At 69.7% G+C, this 14,984-nt stretch overlaps 2 protein-coding genes across 2 annotated transcripts; one reads left to right on the top strand and one right to left on the bottom strand.

The window, feature by feature from the left end:
• Positions 1–2,207: 2,207 nt before the first annotated feature.
• Positions 2,208–4,251, top strand: ABHD8 (abhydrolase domain containing 8). Its single transcript, XM_035569780.1, has 4 exons — positions 2,208–2,980; positions 3,477–3,647; positions 3,806–4,022; positions 4,102–4,251. The coding sequence occupies exons 1-4, from the start codon at positions 2,208–2,210 to the stop codon at positions 4,249–4,251; spliced, it is 1,311 nt and encodes a 436-aa protein (XP_035425673.1).
• Positions 4,252–11,075: 6,824 nt separating this feature from the next.
• BABAM1 (BRISC and BRCA1 A complex member 1) lies at positions 11,076–14,032 on the bottom strand. Its single transcript, XM_035569779.2, has 8 exons — positions 13,739–14,032; positions 13,565–13,623; positions 13,347–13,467; positions 12,988–13,066; positions 12,563–12,587; positions 12,201–12,330; positions 11,574–11,660; positions 11,076–11,450 (listed from the first exon to the last, which is right to left on the bottom strand). Exons 1-8 carry the CDS (start codon positions 14,030–14,032, stop codon positions 11,250–11,252), a joined length of 996 nt encoding a protein of 331 aa, XP_035425672.1. The 3' UTR covers positions 11,076–11,249.
• Positions 14,033–14,984: the final 952 nt, after the last annotated feature.

The following is a 14,984-nucleotide window of genomic DNA, read 5'->3' as shown; positions in this document are numbered from 1 at the left end:
CCCTTTCAGCACCACCGCCTCAGAAGTGCTCGGGGATTACTGAGAACAGCCCAAGGCTGGCACCGAGCTGGTGCTCAAAAGCACGGCGAGAGCAGAGGCGTTCTCCATCCCAGCGCAGAGGCAGCTGGGGATCTTCCAGCCAGGAGCTCCAGACAGCCTGGTGCCCAGCTCCGCGGGCTCCTCGCCAGTTTGGAAGCGCGGCTTAACAGAGCGCACCGGCCCCTTGCCCAGGACGTGCTCTCACGAGGGCTGCGCTCAGCACCCAGCACACCGACACCTCCTGCTCCTGCTCCATCCCACAGGACGGGCTCCGTGAGAGCAAAGGGAGGCTCCGTGGCCTCCCGGGGTGGTTGATTTAGTGCTGCGGAGCTCCTGGTGTTGCAGGACCTGAGCTGCATCCTGCACGGGCATGCCCGTGTCTGCAGGGATCGCCAGCACGAGCCTGGGGACAAAACCACAGAGCGCTGGGACGGACGCGGCACAGCCTCAGCCCAGCCCCACGCCCCACGTCCCCACCGCAAGCTGGCAGGCGCTGGAGCAGCTTTCCTAACGCTGGAGCTTTCTCCCCCACGGGGGCAGACACCGTGGCACCTCGTGCTCGCTCCTCCCCGCTGCGAGCGGCACGACGCAGGGAAGTCCCTGGCAGAGCCGGGGCGAGCACCAAACGCTGGCCTCTGTCCCGAGAGGAAGAAGGGAGCTGGCACGTCTCCCTCCGCCGAGCCGCTCCGCCTTTGCCAAGGGAGCCGTTACCCAGAGAGGCTGCGTGCAGCAACCGGGCTGCTTTCTTCCAGGGGGAACCCACCAGCCGTGCGCGGGGCTGGCGCCGGAGCAGGCGCGGGTGCGTTGGCTCTCTGCCGGCTGGGAGCTGGTGGGGGCCAGGCTGCGCGTGCGGGGGGGCACCGGGGGGGCTCCGAGCAGGGTGCAGCATCGCCCGCTTCGCCCCCCAAATGCACCGAATTATCAAAGCTGCAAATTATCAGAGCCCTGAGCCCAGCCTGCCTCGGTTCCCCGGGTTGTTTCGCTCGTTCCCTCTCGTGCCCTGCCAGCAGCATGGCTGCAAGGCTGCCGGCTGCATTTCAGGCACTTGCTCAGGGAGTTTAGGGGCTGCTCCTAGCAGCATAACCGGGATGGCGATGCTTAATTCCCCTCTGGGAACACACTCCTCCTTCCCTTCCACCCGGGGGGGGGGGGGGGGTGGCCACGCTCAGTAACTTGCAGCTTGGGGGGGGGCCACCCGTGTCCCCCCAGCCCCCGCCGCAGCTCGCTTTGCTCAGCAGCCCATCGGCATCAATAATTCACCGTGTTTGGCTTCGTCAATAATAAATGTGCATCAGCCTCGCGGAGAGGGGCAGCAGGAACAGCCCCAGCCCAGGGCATGCGCCCTCGGTGCCAGCCCCAGCCCAATGCCCCCAGCCCCTGCTGCGACCGCCTCGGTGGTCCCATCACACCCAGCCCTCTCCAAAAGCCCCCCAGAGCTTAGAAACACCCCGAGCGCACCAGGAAGAGCAAGCATCAAAAACTGGGCTTGCCTTGGGGCCAGGGAGGATGGTGCCAACCTCCCCCAGCCCCTCAGCCTCTCCCAGCCCTGCTGTGGGGCTGGAAATATGGGGAGGGGGCTTGCCACCCTCCGAGCCGGGTAACTGCCTCTCCCTCTGGTTCTTGCGCTCAGCCTCAATTTGCAGAGTGACTCTAATTAAAACCTCCAGCCCCGTTCCCTGTAATTTGCTAATCGCATTGGTGGTTTGGAGCGGAGCTACACACACATATATATTTCATCAGGATAAATAATGCATTCCCACCGCCGAATCTCTCCCCGGCCCCATATTTGGTGCCAGAAATAGCTTTTTCAGTTCAGACGGGTTTTTCCTTGGGTGTTCCTCCCTTGGCCAGGGCAGAGCCATCCTTGGGGGCCCATCGCTGCCCGCAGCGTGCTGGGGACCGCGGGGCTTTGCAGCCACAGCGTCCATCACGCCCGGCTGGTGACAGGGACGTGGCCCAGACAAAGCTGGACGAGGGCGCAGGGGTTCCACCTCCGACCAGAAGCAAAACCGAGGCGGCTCAGAGGCGTCGTGGGTTTGGGGAGCACCAAATTCAGCCCTGATGCGGCCCCAGGAGCGTGCTCTGCCCTTGCTCGCGCTGCCCTGGCTCTCCCCGCTTGGACTAACACCCTTCTCCTGCTTCCCCTCTCGCCCTGTGCAGGGAGCATAATGCTGAACAGCATCACCGATGGGCTCCTCTGCTGCCTGATGGGCAAGACGACCAACGCCGTGGGGCCGCTGGACAGCGTTGAGTCCGGCAACGGCTACAGCTTCATGGAGGTGAAGCCGGGGAGGATCCTGCGGGTCCGGCACAGCACGCCGAGCCGCCCGGCCGCCGAGCCGCCCGAGGAGTCGCAGGCAGGGGGCGCGGAGCGAGGCACGGTGCACTGCAAGCGCAAGATCACCCTGTACCGCAACGGGCAGCTGGTGATCGAGAACCTGGGGGACGCCGTCCGCTCCGAGATCCTGCACTGCCACAACGGCTCGGCGGAGCCCAACAGCACCGTGGAGCTGGAGCTCTCCGAGCTGGCCGGCCAAGCCCCCGCCGGCACGCCGGGAGCTGGCACGCCGGGAGCTGGCACGCCGGGATCCGGCGCCCGTGACGCAGCCGCGGCCCCCGCCAAGCGTCGGAAGCGCAAGCCTAAGAAAGTCATCAACATCGACTGCAAGAAGCAGATCACGAGCTGCAAAGGCACGCACGGCGACGTCGTCCTCTTCTTCATCCACGGCGTGGGCGGCTCGCTGGACATCTGGAAGGAGCAGCTGGACTTCTTCACCAAGCTGGGCTACGAGGTGGTGGCTCCCGACCTGGCCGGCCACGGCTGCAGCTCGGCCCCCCAAATCGCCGCCGCCTACACCTTCTACGCGCTGGCAGAGGACATGAGGGCCGTCTTCAAGCGCTACGCCAAGAAGAGGAACATCCTCATAGGGCACTCGTACGGGTAAGGGACACGCGGAGGCGTTCACCCCACTGCCATCCTCCCCTTGGCAGCAAACGCTGGGCAAATGCCGGACAAAATGCCAGCAAACGCCGGACAAATCCTGCCCCACCGGGGCTGAGGAGCAGAGCAGGGGTGCGGGGTTTGCAGCCCTAGGTTTATCCTCAGCTCTGATCTCCTCCATCCTCTCGGTGCGTGTTTCTGGGTCCGGCTAATCCCAGCGCCCGCCCTCCTGAGCGCGTGGGCTAGCAAGGAAGCTGGCGGCACTCGGCCTATAAATAGAGTAAGCCCGAGAAAGTCGATTAGAAGGGGACTAAGCACTCCAGAGCAAGCCTGGGAGGAGAGGGAGCGGAGCTGGGCAGGATTAGATCAGAGGAACGAGTGGGATGCAGCCTGCAGCATGGCTGAGCTGATCTCAGGGCACTGGCGACATCCCTGCTGTGCTGAGAGCTGCTTCGTGCCGGACGAGCTCGGTGCACGGTGCTGTGTCTCCCCGCAGGGTCTCCTTCTGCACCTTCCTAGCCCACGAGTACCCAGACCTGGTCCATAAAGTGATCATGATCAATGGAGGGGGCCCGACGGCGCTGGAGCCCAGCCTCTGCTCCATCTTCAACATGCCCACCTGCGTGCTGCACTGCCTGTCCCCGTGCCTGGCCTGGAGCTTCCTCAAGTGAGTCCCCGGCCCCGCGCCACCGCTGTCCCCAACAAGCCCAGCCCCGTGTGGGCTCCCGCTTTTGGGGACCCCCCAGCGCAGGCAGGGACGGCAGCGTGTCCCCAGCCCATGCTCTAGCGGCACTGTGCCGTGCTGACCCCCTGCCCATCCCGCAGGGCTGGCTTCGCTCGCCAGGGTGCCAAAGAGAAGCAGCTGCTGAAGGAAGGCAACGCCTTCAACGTGTCCTCCTTCGTGCTGCGCGCCATGATGAGCGGGCAGTACTGGCCCGAGGGCGACGAGGTTTACCACGCGGAGCTGGCCGTGCCCGTGCTGCTGGTGCACGGCATGCACGACAAGTTCGTGCCGGTGGAGGAGGACCAGCGCATGGCCGAGGTACGGGACGGAGCGGGGCTGGGGGGGCGCGGGCTGGGGGCCGGTCCCGGCGCTGACGGCCGTCCCCGTCTCCCTCCAGATCCTGCTGATCGCCTTCCTGAAGGTGATCGACGAGGGCAGCCACATGGTGATGATGGAGTGTCCCGAGACGGTCAACACCCTGCTCCACGAGTTCGTCCTGTGGGAGCCCGAGACGCCAGCCGGGGACGGGCAAGGAGAGAAGAAATAAGGTGGCGGGGACGCGGTGACCGGGCTGCTCCGATGGGAGAGACGTTTCGGAGCGCAGAGGGCTTTGCGAGCGCAGAGGGGCACGGCGCAGCCTGCCCTCGCCGGGAGCGGAGCTGATTTTCTTTCCCGGCCGCAGCCGGGTCGCAGGTTGGCGGCAGAGCACGGAGGCTCCCCCGGGCACGGGTGCGCGGGGCCGGCAGCGGGACCGACGGCAGACCCGGTCGCCGTCCCCTCGGGGACGGCATGGCAGCCGCTGGAGCGTCTTCATCCTGTTTCGTTGTAGTATTCTTTTCCTCACGCAGCGACCCCCCGGGGGGGCAGAGAGAGGATGCTGCGGGGGGACTGCTCCCACCTGCAGCAGCGCGGGACGAAGGCAGACGGGTCCCTGCAGGGAGAGCGCGGTGCCCCCCCCGGCGTCTTCCTCGCCAGGGCTGGAGGAGCTGATTTGGGATTGCTTTAAGGGGAAGCCAAAGTAGGATTTGCCTCTCTAACCCCAGTGGCGGGGGGCGACGAGGCTGAGCTCTCCCCCAGTGCCACCGTTCGTGCAGTCGTGTCCCCAACCACCGCCGCTTTAGGTTACCGCAGCGCTGGCTTCCGCAGAGCTCCCCTCCCGCTGCTGCCGGGGCTCCTCGAGGTGCTCGGAGCCACCACCACCGCACCGCACCGCCCGCCCCGGCACCCGCAGCAACCCCGAGCACCGCGGGGCGGACGATGCAAACCGCGACCGAGGGCCGAGCGCTCGCTACCAGCACCGGCTCTGTGCACAACCCACGGATCCCGGGGCCGCTCCTCCCCTCCACGACTCGTGTCCCATATCCAGGATCCGGGCAGGACCGAGAAGGTATACGGGATGTGCCGAGCGGGGACCCGGGCACCGCTGTGGGGTCCCTGTGCTCCCGGCCAGGCTGGGGGGCTCCGGGGGACCCCCGAGCGAGCTGGGGCTCTGCTCGGCACGGCTGCTCCCCGGCCCCAAGCCCACGCGCTGGGGATGGCCGCAGCCTCCCCGTCACCCCAAAGAGCAGAGCCGCTCCCCTCGTTGTTTTCTCCTCTTTTTTCCCCCCCATCTAAACCAAAGAAACAGCCAGGCCTGTTTGTCCCGTGGGAACCTCGCCCTCTGGGTGGGTGCAAGAGCCCCCCCTCGTCCCCAGCACCACAAGTCAGCTCCAGGGGCTCCCGGCCATGCGGGGCTGCCCTAATCAGAGCTGGCACCCCAAAACTGAGCGATGGGGAAGAGGAAGGGCCCTTGGGAGCTGGCGCCAGCGCGGCAGGGACCGCGTGTGATGAGTGCCACCGCACGAGCCACGCTCCGTCCCCGCGGCCGCCGCCCGCCCGTGCCCACCACTGCAGCCTCCTGTCTCATAATGAGAATTTTAACGCCCTGAACCTGGGTGCGGACGCGTTTCTGCACGCCTACCCCGAATCACGGCTCTGCCCCCGCCCCCCCCCCCGCTGCAATCCCCCCCCCCCCCCCCGAAACGGGCCGGAGGCGACTGTCAGCGCCACGGCCCTCCACCCTCTGTCGCCACGGAGTCTGTGCCGCTCGTACCGCCATCGCTTGCGCTAAGGCAAAGGCAAACCGCACCCCGCTCCCCCCGCCGCTGAGCCACGCGCCGTGTTCGTGCCATTTCATACAGTAAAGCCGTGTTATATTCTCAGCCGTGTCCGACCCGCTCACGGGGACGCGCCGGGGCAGGGTCTGGGAGCACGGCAGCGAGGGGAAGCGAAGCCCGAAGCCACGAGGAGCTCTGCCTCGTTCTCGCGTCCAGCCCTGCCGCGATTTATTCGTCACCATTTAGGGGATCGGTAAAATAAATAGGAAAAACTCTCGCCGTCGCTCACGACATAAAAACACGCGGCCACGCTGCCCTCGCCTCCTCGGGAGACGAAAGGGGGTGAAGGCGAGGGGGGTCCCCAGCACCCCCGTGCCCCCCCGGGGTGCTCAGCGCCCAGCCTGGATGTCCGCTGGCCAGAGCTGCCGCTCGCCCTCGGCCAGGAAGATGCGCATGGCCCTGTGCAGCATGTGCACACCCAGGCGCCGGCGCCGCTCGGGCGGCCAGCTCGCCGCCGCGCCGTAGCAGTTCCCCTTACGCTGGTTGGTGATGGTCCGCAGCCCTGCAGGGACGGGGTCAGCACCCTCAGCCCCCCGGGATGGGTTCAGCACCCTCATTCCCAGCCCCACGCTCCCCGTTGGCACCCGCAGCCCTGTAGGGTCCCCGTTAGCACCCGCTCCCAGGCATCTTTTCCCTGCAGGAGGTGGAGGCTTGGGGGGCTCGTGCCCAAACCCCGTGCTGGTGGCCAGGCACCCCAAACTCCCCACGCGCCCCAGGACAGGCTGCATCCCCCTGCTCTGTACGCAGGGAGACGGAGAGGTGGTAGAGCTGATCCCGGGACCCGTCCCCCCCCCGCCGCAGCCCCACTCACCCAGGGCCTCCACCACGCAGCTCTCCCGCGTGTACGCCTCGGCCGGCACGCTGCTCTGGAAGCAGTGCACGGAGATGACGCCCTGCCCGCTCGCCCAGATCTCCAGGATGCGCCGCACCTTGGGGCAGCCCTGCGGGACGGCGGCGCCGTCACCACGGCAGCACCATCACCACGGCCCGGTGCCCACCACCGCGGCCTCGAGCCCCCCGGCGCAATCCCCGACGCATCCCACCTTCCTCGTCCCCGCACGGTGCTGGCTCAGAGCCTCGGAGAGGTGGCAGTAGGGCCGGGCGCGCGTCCCCTTGCCCACGTAGAAGACGGCTTTGACGAAGGTCCTGAAGCACTCAGCTGGGCTCAGGCGGTGGCAGCGCAGCGGCAGGTCCTGGGTGACCCTGGGGGTGCAAAGCCCCACCTTTGGGGCTTGCAAGACCTCCGGGAGGTGGAACCAGACCCAGAACCCCGAGGGGACACGCAGGGCAGCCCTACCTGGGGTCGAGGAGGAGGTAGTTGAAGCTGGCCTTGAGCAGCCCTTCGCGCCAGTGCCGGCTCCGGTCGGGGCGGTCGAATTGCTGTGCCAGCACCCGCTCGTCCTGGGCGCAGTCGGGGACGTGGCCGGTCTGCAGCGCGGCCGCCAGCTCGGGGCTGTGCCCTGGGGTGGCCAGGGTGGGGTTGGGGATCACCCCGAGACCCCCCCTCAGCACTATAGGGCTTAGAAAGGCGGGGGACTCCCCAGGACTCACCCTCTGGGCTGCGGCTCAGCTTCTCCAGGCGCCGCAGGTACACGCGCCGGGTGAACTCCGTGATGGGTCCGGGGTCCTCCCCCAGCACCCGCAGCCGCCGGCGGAGCGCCTCGTCGGAGAGCACCCGCGGGGTGCGTGCTCGCCCCTTGGGGACCGCGGGGTCCCCGGGGCTGGTGGCTTCTGTGCCGGGGCTGCGCTGCTCCCATCCCTCGTGCTCCACGGTGCCGTGGGGGCTGCGGACGGTGGGCGAGGGTGGCACGGGTGGGCTCCCCGGCTCCAGCAGCCTGGGGTTGGTGGCGTGGGGGGAGCCCTGAGGACCTGACGGGGAGTCCAGGGGGGTTCTGTGGTCCCCAGGACCCAGCAGCACCGTGGGGCTGGATCTAGGGGAGCCCTGAGGATCTGATGGGGAGTCCTGGGGGGGTCTGTGGTCCCCAGGACCCAGCAGCACCGTGGGGCTGGATCTAGGGGAGCCCTGAGGATCTGACGGGGAGTCCTGGGGAGGGTCGCGGTCCCCAGGACCCAGCAGCACCGTGGAGCTGGAGCTGGAGGAGCCCTGAGGATCTGACAGGGAGTCCTGGGGAGGGTTGCGGTCCCCAGGACCCAGCAGCACTGTGGAGCTGGAGCTGCTGCCCCCCAGGGGGGACCTGGGCTGGCTGGGGGTCCTGGGGAGGATCTGGGTGTCATCCAGGGAACCTGTGCCTTCTCCATCCCTGCTGGACACATCCTCGCCCCCAAGGGCGACGCGGTGCCCCAGGGTGGTGGTGGTGTCCCCAGGGACACCCCTGGGTGCTCTGACCCTGGGGGGCCTCCGGGGCATCTCCAGGGTGGTGTCAAAGAGGGATGAAGAGGAAGAGGAGGCGCCGAGCCGCTCCGCTGATGCCTGGAGGCGGCTCTTGGTGCGGGGGGTGACGTGGCAGAACTGGGGGGGCTGCAAGGTGCCACCCCCTGCAGCGAGGCCGGCCGGGCTGCGAGGGGTCCTTGGGGTGCCAGGGGGGGAACTCCTGAGGGTGCAGCCCTGGAGCAGCGCAGGCAGCTCCCCCAGAGCCGGGGGGCTCTGGGGGGGCAGCTCCTGGGGTCCTGCTTCGCCCTGGCACCCCCCAACCTCGCTGGGCTCCAGCGTCTCCACCGCGGTGATGAAGCACTCGCTGGCCGTGCTGCCGTCCTCGTCCCCGAGGCTGCTGCAGTCACGGCCCCCGGCCCCCACCTCCAGCAGCCCCCCAGCCCCTCTGCAACCCAGGGGCCGGGGGGGGCTCCTGGCCCCAGTGCTGGGCTTGGGGCCACCCCACGTCCCCGTCCCTCTCAGGGGTCCCTGCCCAGGCTCATCCCCAGCACACAGCAGGGTGCTGGAGGCGAGGGGCTGGGGGGGGAAAGCCGAGCCCCTGGGGGGCCACAGGGGGAGGGAGGGGACAGAGGAAGGCAGGGGACAGCCCGGCCATGCTGGGGGCTCCCCCGACCCCTGGCTGTTCCCCGGTTCCAGCTCACCCAGCTGGGACAGGCGGGTGCTGCTCAGGGGCCCCGCGTCGGAGCGGTCATCTTCAGAGCAACCCTCGGTCAGGAAGGACAGCGAGAACCTGGGCCCCCACGGGGCTGCGGGGTCAGGATGGGGCTCAGCACCCGGCCCCCCCAGAGGAGCAGCAGCAGCGCCCCGAAAGCAGCCGCAGCAGCACCCCAAGGGGGGCTTATCCCCCGCAGGGGGCCAGCCCTGGACGTGCAGCGAGTCGCGCAGGAGCAGCACGCGCAGCCGGCAGCCCCGCTGCAGCGCCAGGTCAATGGCTCGCTTCCCATCCTGCGGGGAGGGGACGTTGCTGTGATGCCCCCAACAAGGATGGGGGTCCCGGCAGCACCTCCCGGGTGCTGTCCCCAAAGCCACCCCCCCGCTAACCTGGTCGCGGAGCTCCGGGTACCCCCCTGTCTTCAGCAGGACCTCGAGGCACCGGCAGCACCCCTGGGACGCGGCGACGCGCAGCGGCGGGAGCTCCTTGGGGAACCTGGCACAAGATTGGGCTCACCGCTGTCCCCTTGGTGCCTCCGGTGCCCCCCCCCCGGCCACAGCCTGCCACCCCCCTCCTCCCCCCACCATTTGCCAAGTGGTTGAGGGTGCCCCCCCCCCCCCCCCCGGCAGGAGCAGTTTGGGGTCAGCCCCCTGTTGCAGCAAGGCCTCCAGTGCTCTGTGACACGGCCAGCGGGGGGGCCACCCCCCCACCCCCAGGGTCACCCCCAGTGCTGTGCATGGACCCTGCTTGCAGCTGCCCCCGCGCCCCCCCGTGGGGCTGAGCCCCCCCGAGCCGTGGCCATACGGGGAAGGTGGGGGGGGGGGGCAGCAGTGCAACAACCCCCCCCCAGCGCACCCAGCACCCCCTTCCCAAGGCCCCCCCCCTTAAAGCAGCGCACCCCCTCCTCAGGACCACCCACAGCGGACCCCCCCTTACAAGGCGAAGGAGCCCCCCTAGCGCAGCACCCCCCCAATGCACTGAGGGGTGCCCTAAGCGAGCCCCCCCGCGCCCCCCCCTTGCACCGTATTGCCCGCCCGGTGCAACTGCAAACCCCCCCCCCCCCCCCCGCTGGTGCAACGGCCCCGGGTGCAGGGCGTGCAATGGCCTCCGGTGCAAGTCCCCCCCCGCTCCTGGTGCGCCCCCCCCCCCCCCCTTACGGCGCTCGGAGCCCCCCCACCGGCTCGCGCCGCCTCGCTCCATTCATGCCGCCCCGCGCGCGCGCGCGCGCCCCCGCCCATTCAAACCCCCCCGCGCGCCGCCGCTCATTGGCCGGCGAGGCGACCAATAGGAGGCGGCCGCGGGATGCCCCGCCCACAGCTGGAAGGGGCGGGGCCGCAGCGCCCAGTGCCTCCCAGTAACCCTGTCCCAGCACTGCCCAGTGCCGCCCAGTAACCTGGCACCTGCACAGCCCAGTTCCTCCCAGTGCCCTGCCCCAGCATCCCCCAGTAACCCTAACCCCTGTACTGCCCAGTTCCTCCCAGTAACCCTGCCCCAGCATTGCCCAGTTCCTCCCAGTAACCTGGCACCTGCACAGCCCAGTGCTGCCCAGTAACCCTGCCCCTGCAGCTCCCAGTTCCTCCCAGTGCCCTGCCCCAACATCGCCCAGTGCTGCCCAGTGCCCTGCACCAGCATCACCCAGTAACCTTGACCCGTGCACTGCCCAGTTCCTCCCAGTAACCCTGCTCCAGCACCACCCAATTCCTCCCAGTGCCCTGCACCAGCATCACCCAGTAACCCTAACCCCTGCACTGCCCAGTTCCTCCCAGTAACCCTACCCCAGCACCACCCAGTTCCTCCCAGTAACCCTGCCCCAGCATCGCCCAGTAACCCTAACCTCTGCACTGCCCAGTTCCTCCCAGTAGCCCTGCCCCAGCACCACCCAATTCCTCCCAGTGCCCTGCACCAGCATCACCCAGTGCCCCGACCTCTGCATTGCCCAGTTCCTCCCAGTAACCCTACCCCAGCACCACCCAGTTCCTCCCAGTAACCCTGCCCAGTTCCCCAGTGCCTGCCCCACGACCAGGCCCCGCAGCCCACCCCACCCTGTGCCCCCCCCCAAACCCCCCCCCACGGCAGCACCACCCAGTGCCCCTACCCCCAGCGGGGAGGGGGGTGAGCAGGACCCACGACCCCCCCCCGGCACCCCCAGCACCACGCCACACGCCAACCGGTCCTGAAAACACGTTTTTTTCCCCCAATCCCCACCACCCAGCAAACGCGCGCGCGCGGGGTCGCTCCTGGGGCAGCGCCCGGCACGCGGCGGCGGCTCCCGGCCGCTGGTGGCCCCACGGTGGCCCCGTGTGCCCGGCTCACACGGTGACCTTGACCTCGGGGGGGGGGAGGGCTCACACGGTGGCCTCGGCCTCGGGGGGCTCGTCGCCCTCCAGCAGGCTGTAGGCGGCGTGGGTCTGGAAGGGGCGCTGCAGGGGGTGCGCCAGCAGCTTGGCCATGCAGTTGTGCAGCTCCACGGCCGGCCCCGTCAGCGCCACCTCGTACTTGTAGTTGGTGCCCTTGGCGTCCAGGCTGCTGAAGAAGGCGTACAGCTCCTGGGGAGGGACACGGGGCCCCCCCCGGGTAGCGCGGGGACAGCACGGCCCCTGCGCCACACCACCACCACCACCACCACCACCACCACCACCCCCCCCCCGCCGGCCTCATCCTGCGCTCACCTTCCAGCTCGTCTCGTCGTCCTTCTCCTCCGCCCCGTTGTGGATGTAAACCACGTCGAAGAAGAAGTAGGGGCACTGCAGCATCTTCTGCGGAGGAGGGGGGACACCGGGCACGGCTCTTGGATGTGCTGGGCACCACCCGAGCTCATCCTCACGGGGTCCCCAGGGGTCTGGGCACAGCTCTTGGATGCACCAGACACCACCCAAGCCCACCCGCACGGGGTCCCCGGGGGTCCGGGCACAGCTCTTGGGACACGCCGGGGTGCAGCAGGCACCACCTGAGCTCGCCTGTGGCACCCCAGGGGTCCGGGCACGGCTCTTGGATGCACCAGGCACCACCTGAGCTCACCCTCGTGGGGTCCCCAGGGGTCCGGACACGGCTCTTGGACATGCCAGACACCACCCGAGCTCGCCCATGCGGGGTCCGCAGGGGTCCGGGCACAGCTCTTGGATGCGTAGGACACCCCCCCGAGCTCACCCACGACACCCCAAGGTGTCCAGGCACGGCTCTTGTACGCACTGGACACCATCTGAGCCCACCCACTCGGGGTCCCTGGGGGTCCAGGCACGGCTCTTGGATGCGCCGGGCACCCCCCGAACTCATCCATGGCACCCCGGGGTCCCCACCTTCATCTGCTCCGAGGCGGAGAACTGGGGCTGGCAGCCCGGGCGGCCGAGCACCAGGATGGTGCGCACCACGTAGGGCGGCGGGATGGTCTGCACGTTCTCCGTCACCGGCAGCTCGATCTTCTGCTGGCTGCGCCGGGGAGGGGGGGGGGGGGGGGGGGGGGGCGGGTGGGACACACACGGGGCGGCTGAGAGCCCGCCGACCTCCCCCGCCTCGCTCAGAGCAAACCCTGGACCCCCCCCCCACAACCCGCTGGGGGGGCAGGGGGGGGGGCAGCACCGCAGGCACCCTGCTCGCTTATTTTTTTAGGGTGAGGCTGAAAGCTCCCGAGCCCCCCGCGCGTCCCCCCGGCCGTACTCACATGAGGTTGAAGAGCCCCTCCAGATCTGCAGCCCGAGGTAAGGACAGATCCCAAAAAACAGACCCCTCCCCGCCCCCGGGACCGCCGCGTCCCCCCCGGGTGGGGGCCCTGCGCTCAGACCCGGTGGCCGGGGATGCCGCAGGGTGGGGAGAAAGCTCCAGGAAATCGTTTGTGGGTCCGGAGGGTCTGGAGTGGAAGGAGCCCAGCCTCACAGCCCCGGCGCAGCCTCGGCGCGGCCACAACGGGGACGGCAGCGAGGCCGTGGATCTGCTGCCATCTGCAGGCAAAGGGCCTGGAAGGGCCCCGCTGGCATCCGCAGGGACCCCGATGGCACCCGAAGGGACCCCGATGGCACCCGAAGGGGGACCCCGATGGCACCCGAAGGGGGACCCCAGCCCCGCGGGGCTCGCTGCCGGCACGGATACTGAAGGACTTGCAGACGACAGTCTCCAGGTCGTAGAGGCAGCTGCAGACCTCGCGGGGGTCCGAGGTGAACCCTGAGAGCTGAGGGGAGATGGGGTGAGGGGCGCACGGAGCCGTCCCCATCCCCGTCCTGTCCCCGTTCCCATCCCATCCCGATCTTCATCCTGTCCCTGTCCCCAACCCGTCCCCATCCCCATCCTCATCCTGTCCCCACCCCCTTCCCATCCATCCCCGTCCCATCCCATCCCCATCCCTGTCCCCATCCATCCCCATCCCATCCCATCCCCATCCCCGTCCCCATCCCCGTCCCATCCCGTCCCCGTCCCCGTCCCCTTCCCCGTCCCGTCCCCGTCCCGCTCACCCACGTGGCGTCGTTGTTCACCACCACCAGCGCGAACTCGTGGCTCTTGTCGATCTTGTGCTTCGTCCTCACGAACATCTCGATCATCTTCTGGGAGATGTTCAGCGCGTTGGTCTTGGACCTGCGGGGCACGGCGGGGTCGGGGGGGGCACTGCGCTCAGCTGGGACCAGTTACCCCCCAGTAACACCAGTCCCCGCACCAAACCCCCGACGCTCACCCATTAAACGACTCCAGTTTGGGCAGGGCCATCTCCTCGGCCAGGTCCAGGCAGATGATCTGGGGGCGAGGAGGGCGGCTGAGCACCCCCCCAGCCCCGCCGGGACCCTCCCCACACCCCGGTGTCGGGGCTGGGGGGGGGGGGGGGGGGGGCGCCGCCGCCGCGGGCACTCACCACCTTCTCCGGGCAGTTCACCCGCGGCGTCTTCACCTGCACCTCGGTGGGGTGCGCGGGGCCGGGCCAGGCGGTGCCGTCGGGGGCGGCGGTGCCCTGGGGGCTGTCCTCGGCGCTGGCCGCCTCGCCCTCGCCCTCGCTGCGGTTGCCCACGCTGGCCTGGGCGCTCAGCGCCCGGTCCTCAGCGCCCTCGGGGTTGGAGCGGGTGCGGGGCCGCTGCTCCGGCGCCTTCTCCTCCTCCTCCTCGGCGGCGCTGCCCGGCTCCGACGTGTCCATGCCGCAGCCGCGCTCCATGGTGGGGTGCAAAGGGGAGGGGGGGGGGGCGGGGGGGGAGGGCTGCGGGGGTGTCGGCGGGGTTGGGCGCCCCCCTCCTCCCCCTCAGTGTACCCCTGACCCCATGCACTTCCCCTCGCCTTGTGCGCCTCCTCTGGGCACCTCCCTGACCCCGTGCCCCCCCCCCCCCCCCGGCCCCCTGCACCACCCCCCCCAGCCCTTGTGGACCCCTGCCCCCATGCACGCCCCCTGACCCCATACAACCCCCCCAGCCCCTGTGGACCCCCCCCCCCCCCCAGCCCCTGTGGACCCCTGACCCCATACACTCCCCCTCTCCCCATGCACCCCCTCTGTGCACCCCCCCGACCCCACGCACCCCCCCCCGACCCTGTGCATATCCCCCCCCCCCGACCCTGTGCACGCACCCTCAGCCCCTGTGGACCCCCCCCTGCCCCTGTGCACCCCTGACCCCATGCACACCCCCTCACCCCATGCTCCCCCCCGTGCACCCCCCCCGACCCCATGCACCCCCCCCCCGACCCCGTGCAACCCCCTGACCCCGTGCAACCCCCCCCCCCCCCCCAGCCCTTGTGGACCCCCCCCCAGCCCCTGGGCACCCCTGACCCCGTGCACTACCCCTCGCCCCGTGCACCCCCTCTGTGCCCCCCCCACCCCACGCCCCCCCCCACCCCGTGCACCCCCAGTTCGTGCCCCCCCCGCCCCTACCCCCCCCGACGCCGTGCACCCCCAGCACCCGCCCCCTCCTTGCACCGCGCCCCCCCCCTTTGCACCGCGCCCCCCCCTCCCCCCGCCCCGTTTGCCCCGTGCCCCCCCCTTGCCCCGCGCACCCCCCGGCGCGCGCTCACCCGCTCTCGGCCGCACGAGCCCCGCCCGCTGCTGCCCGGAAGTGGCGGCGCGCGGGGGCTGCTGGGAGTTGTAGTTCTCTGGGGACTCGCCGGGCACGTGGGGGCAG

This window comes from Cygnus atratus, chromosome 26, assembly GCF_013377495.2.
Source record: "Cygnus atratus isolate AKBS03 ecotype Queensland, Australia chromosome 26, CAtr_DNAZoo_HiC_assembly, whole genome shotgun sequence".
NCBI classification, from domain to species: domain Eukaryota; kingdom Metazoa; phylum Chordata; class Aves; order Anseriformes; family Anatidae; genus Cygnus; species Cygnus atratus.
The sequence above is the reverse complement of the archived record's forward strand: the minus strand, read 5'-3'. Positions and strand labels throughout refer to the sequence as shown.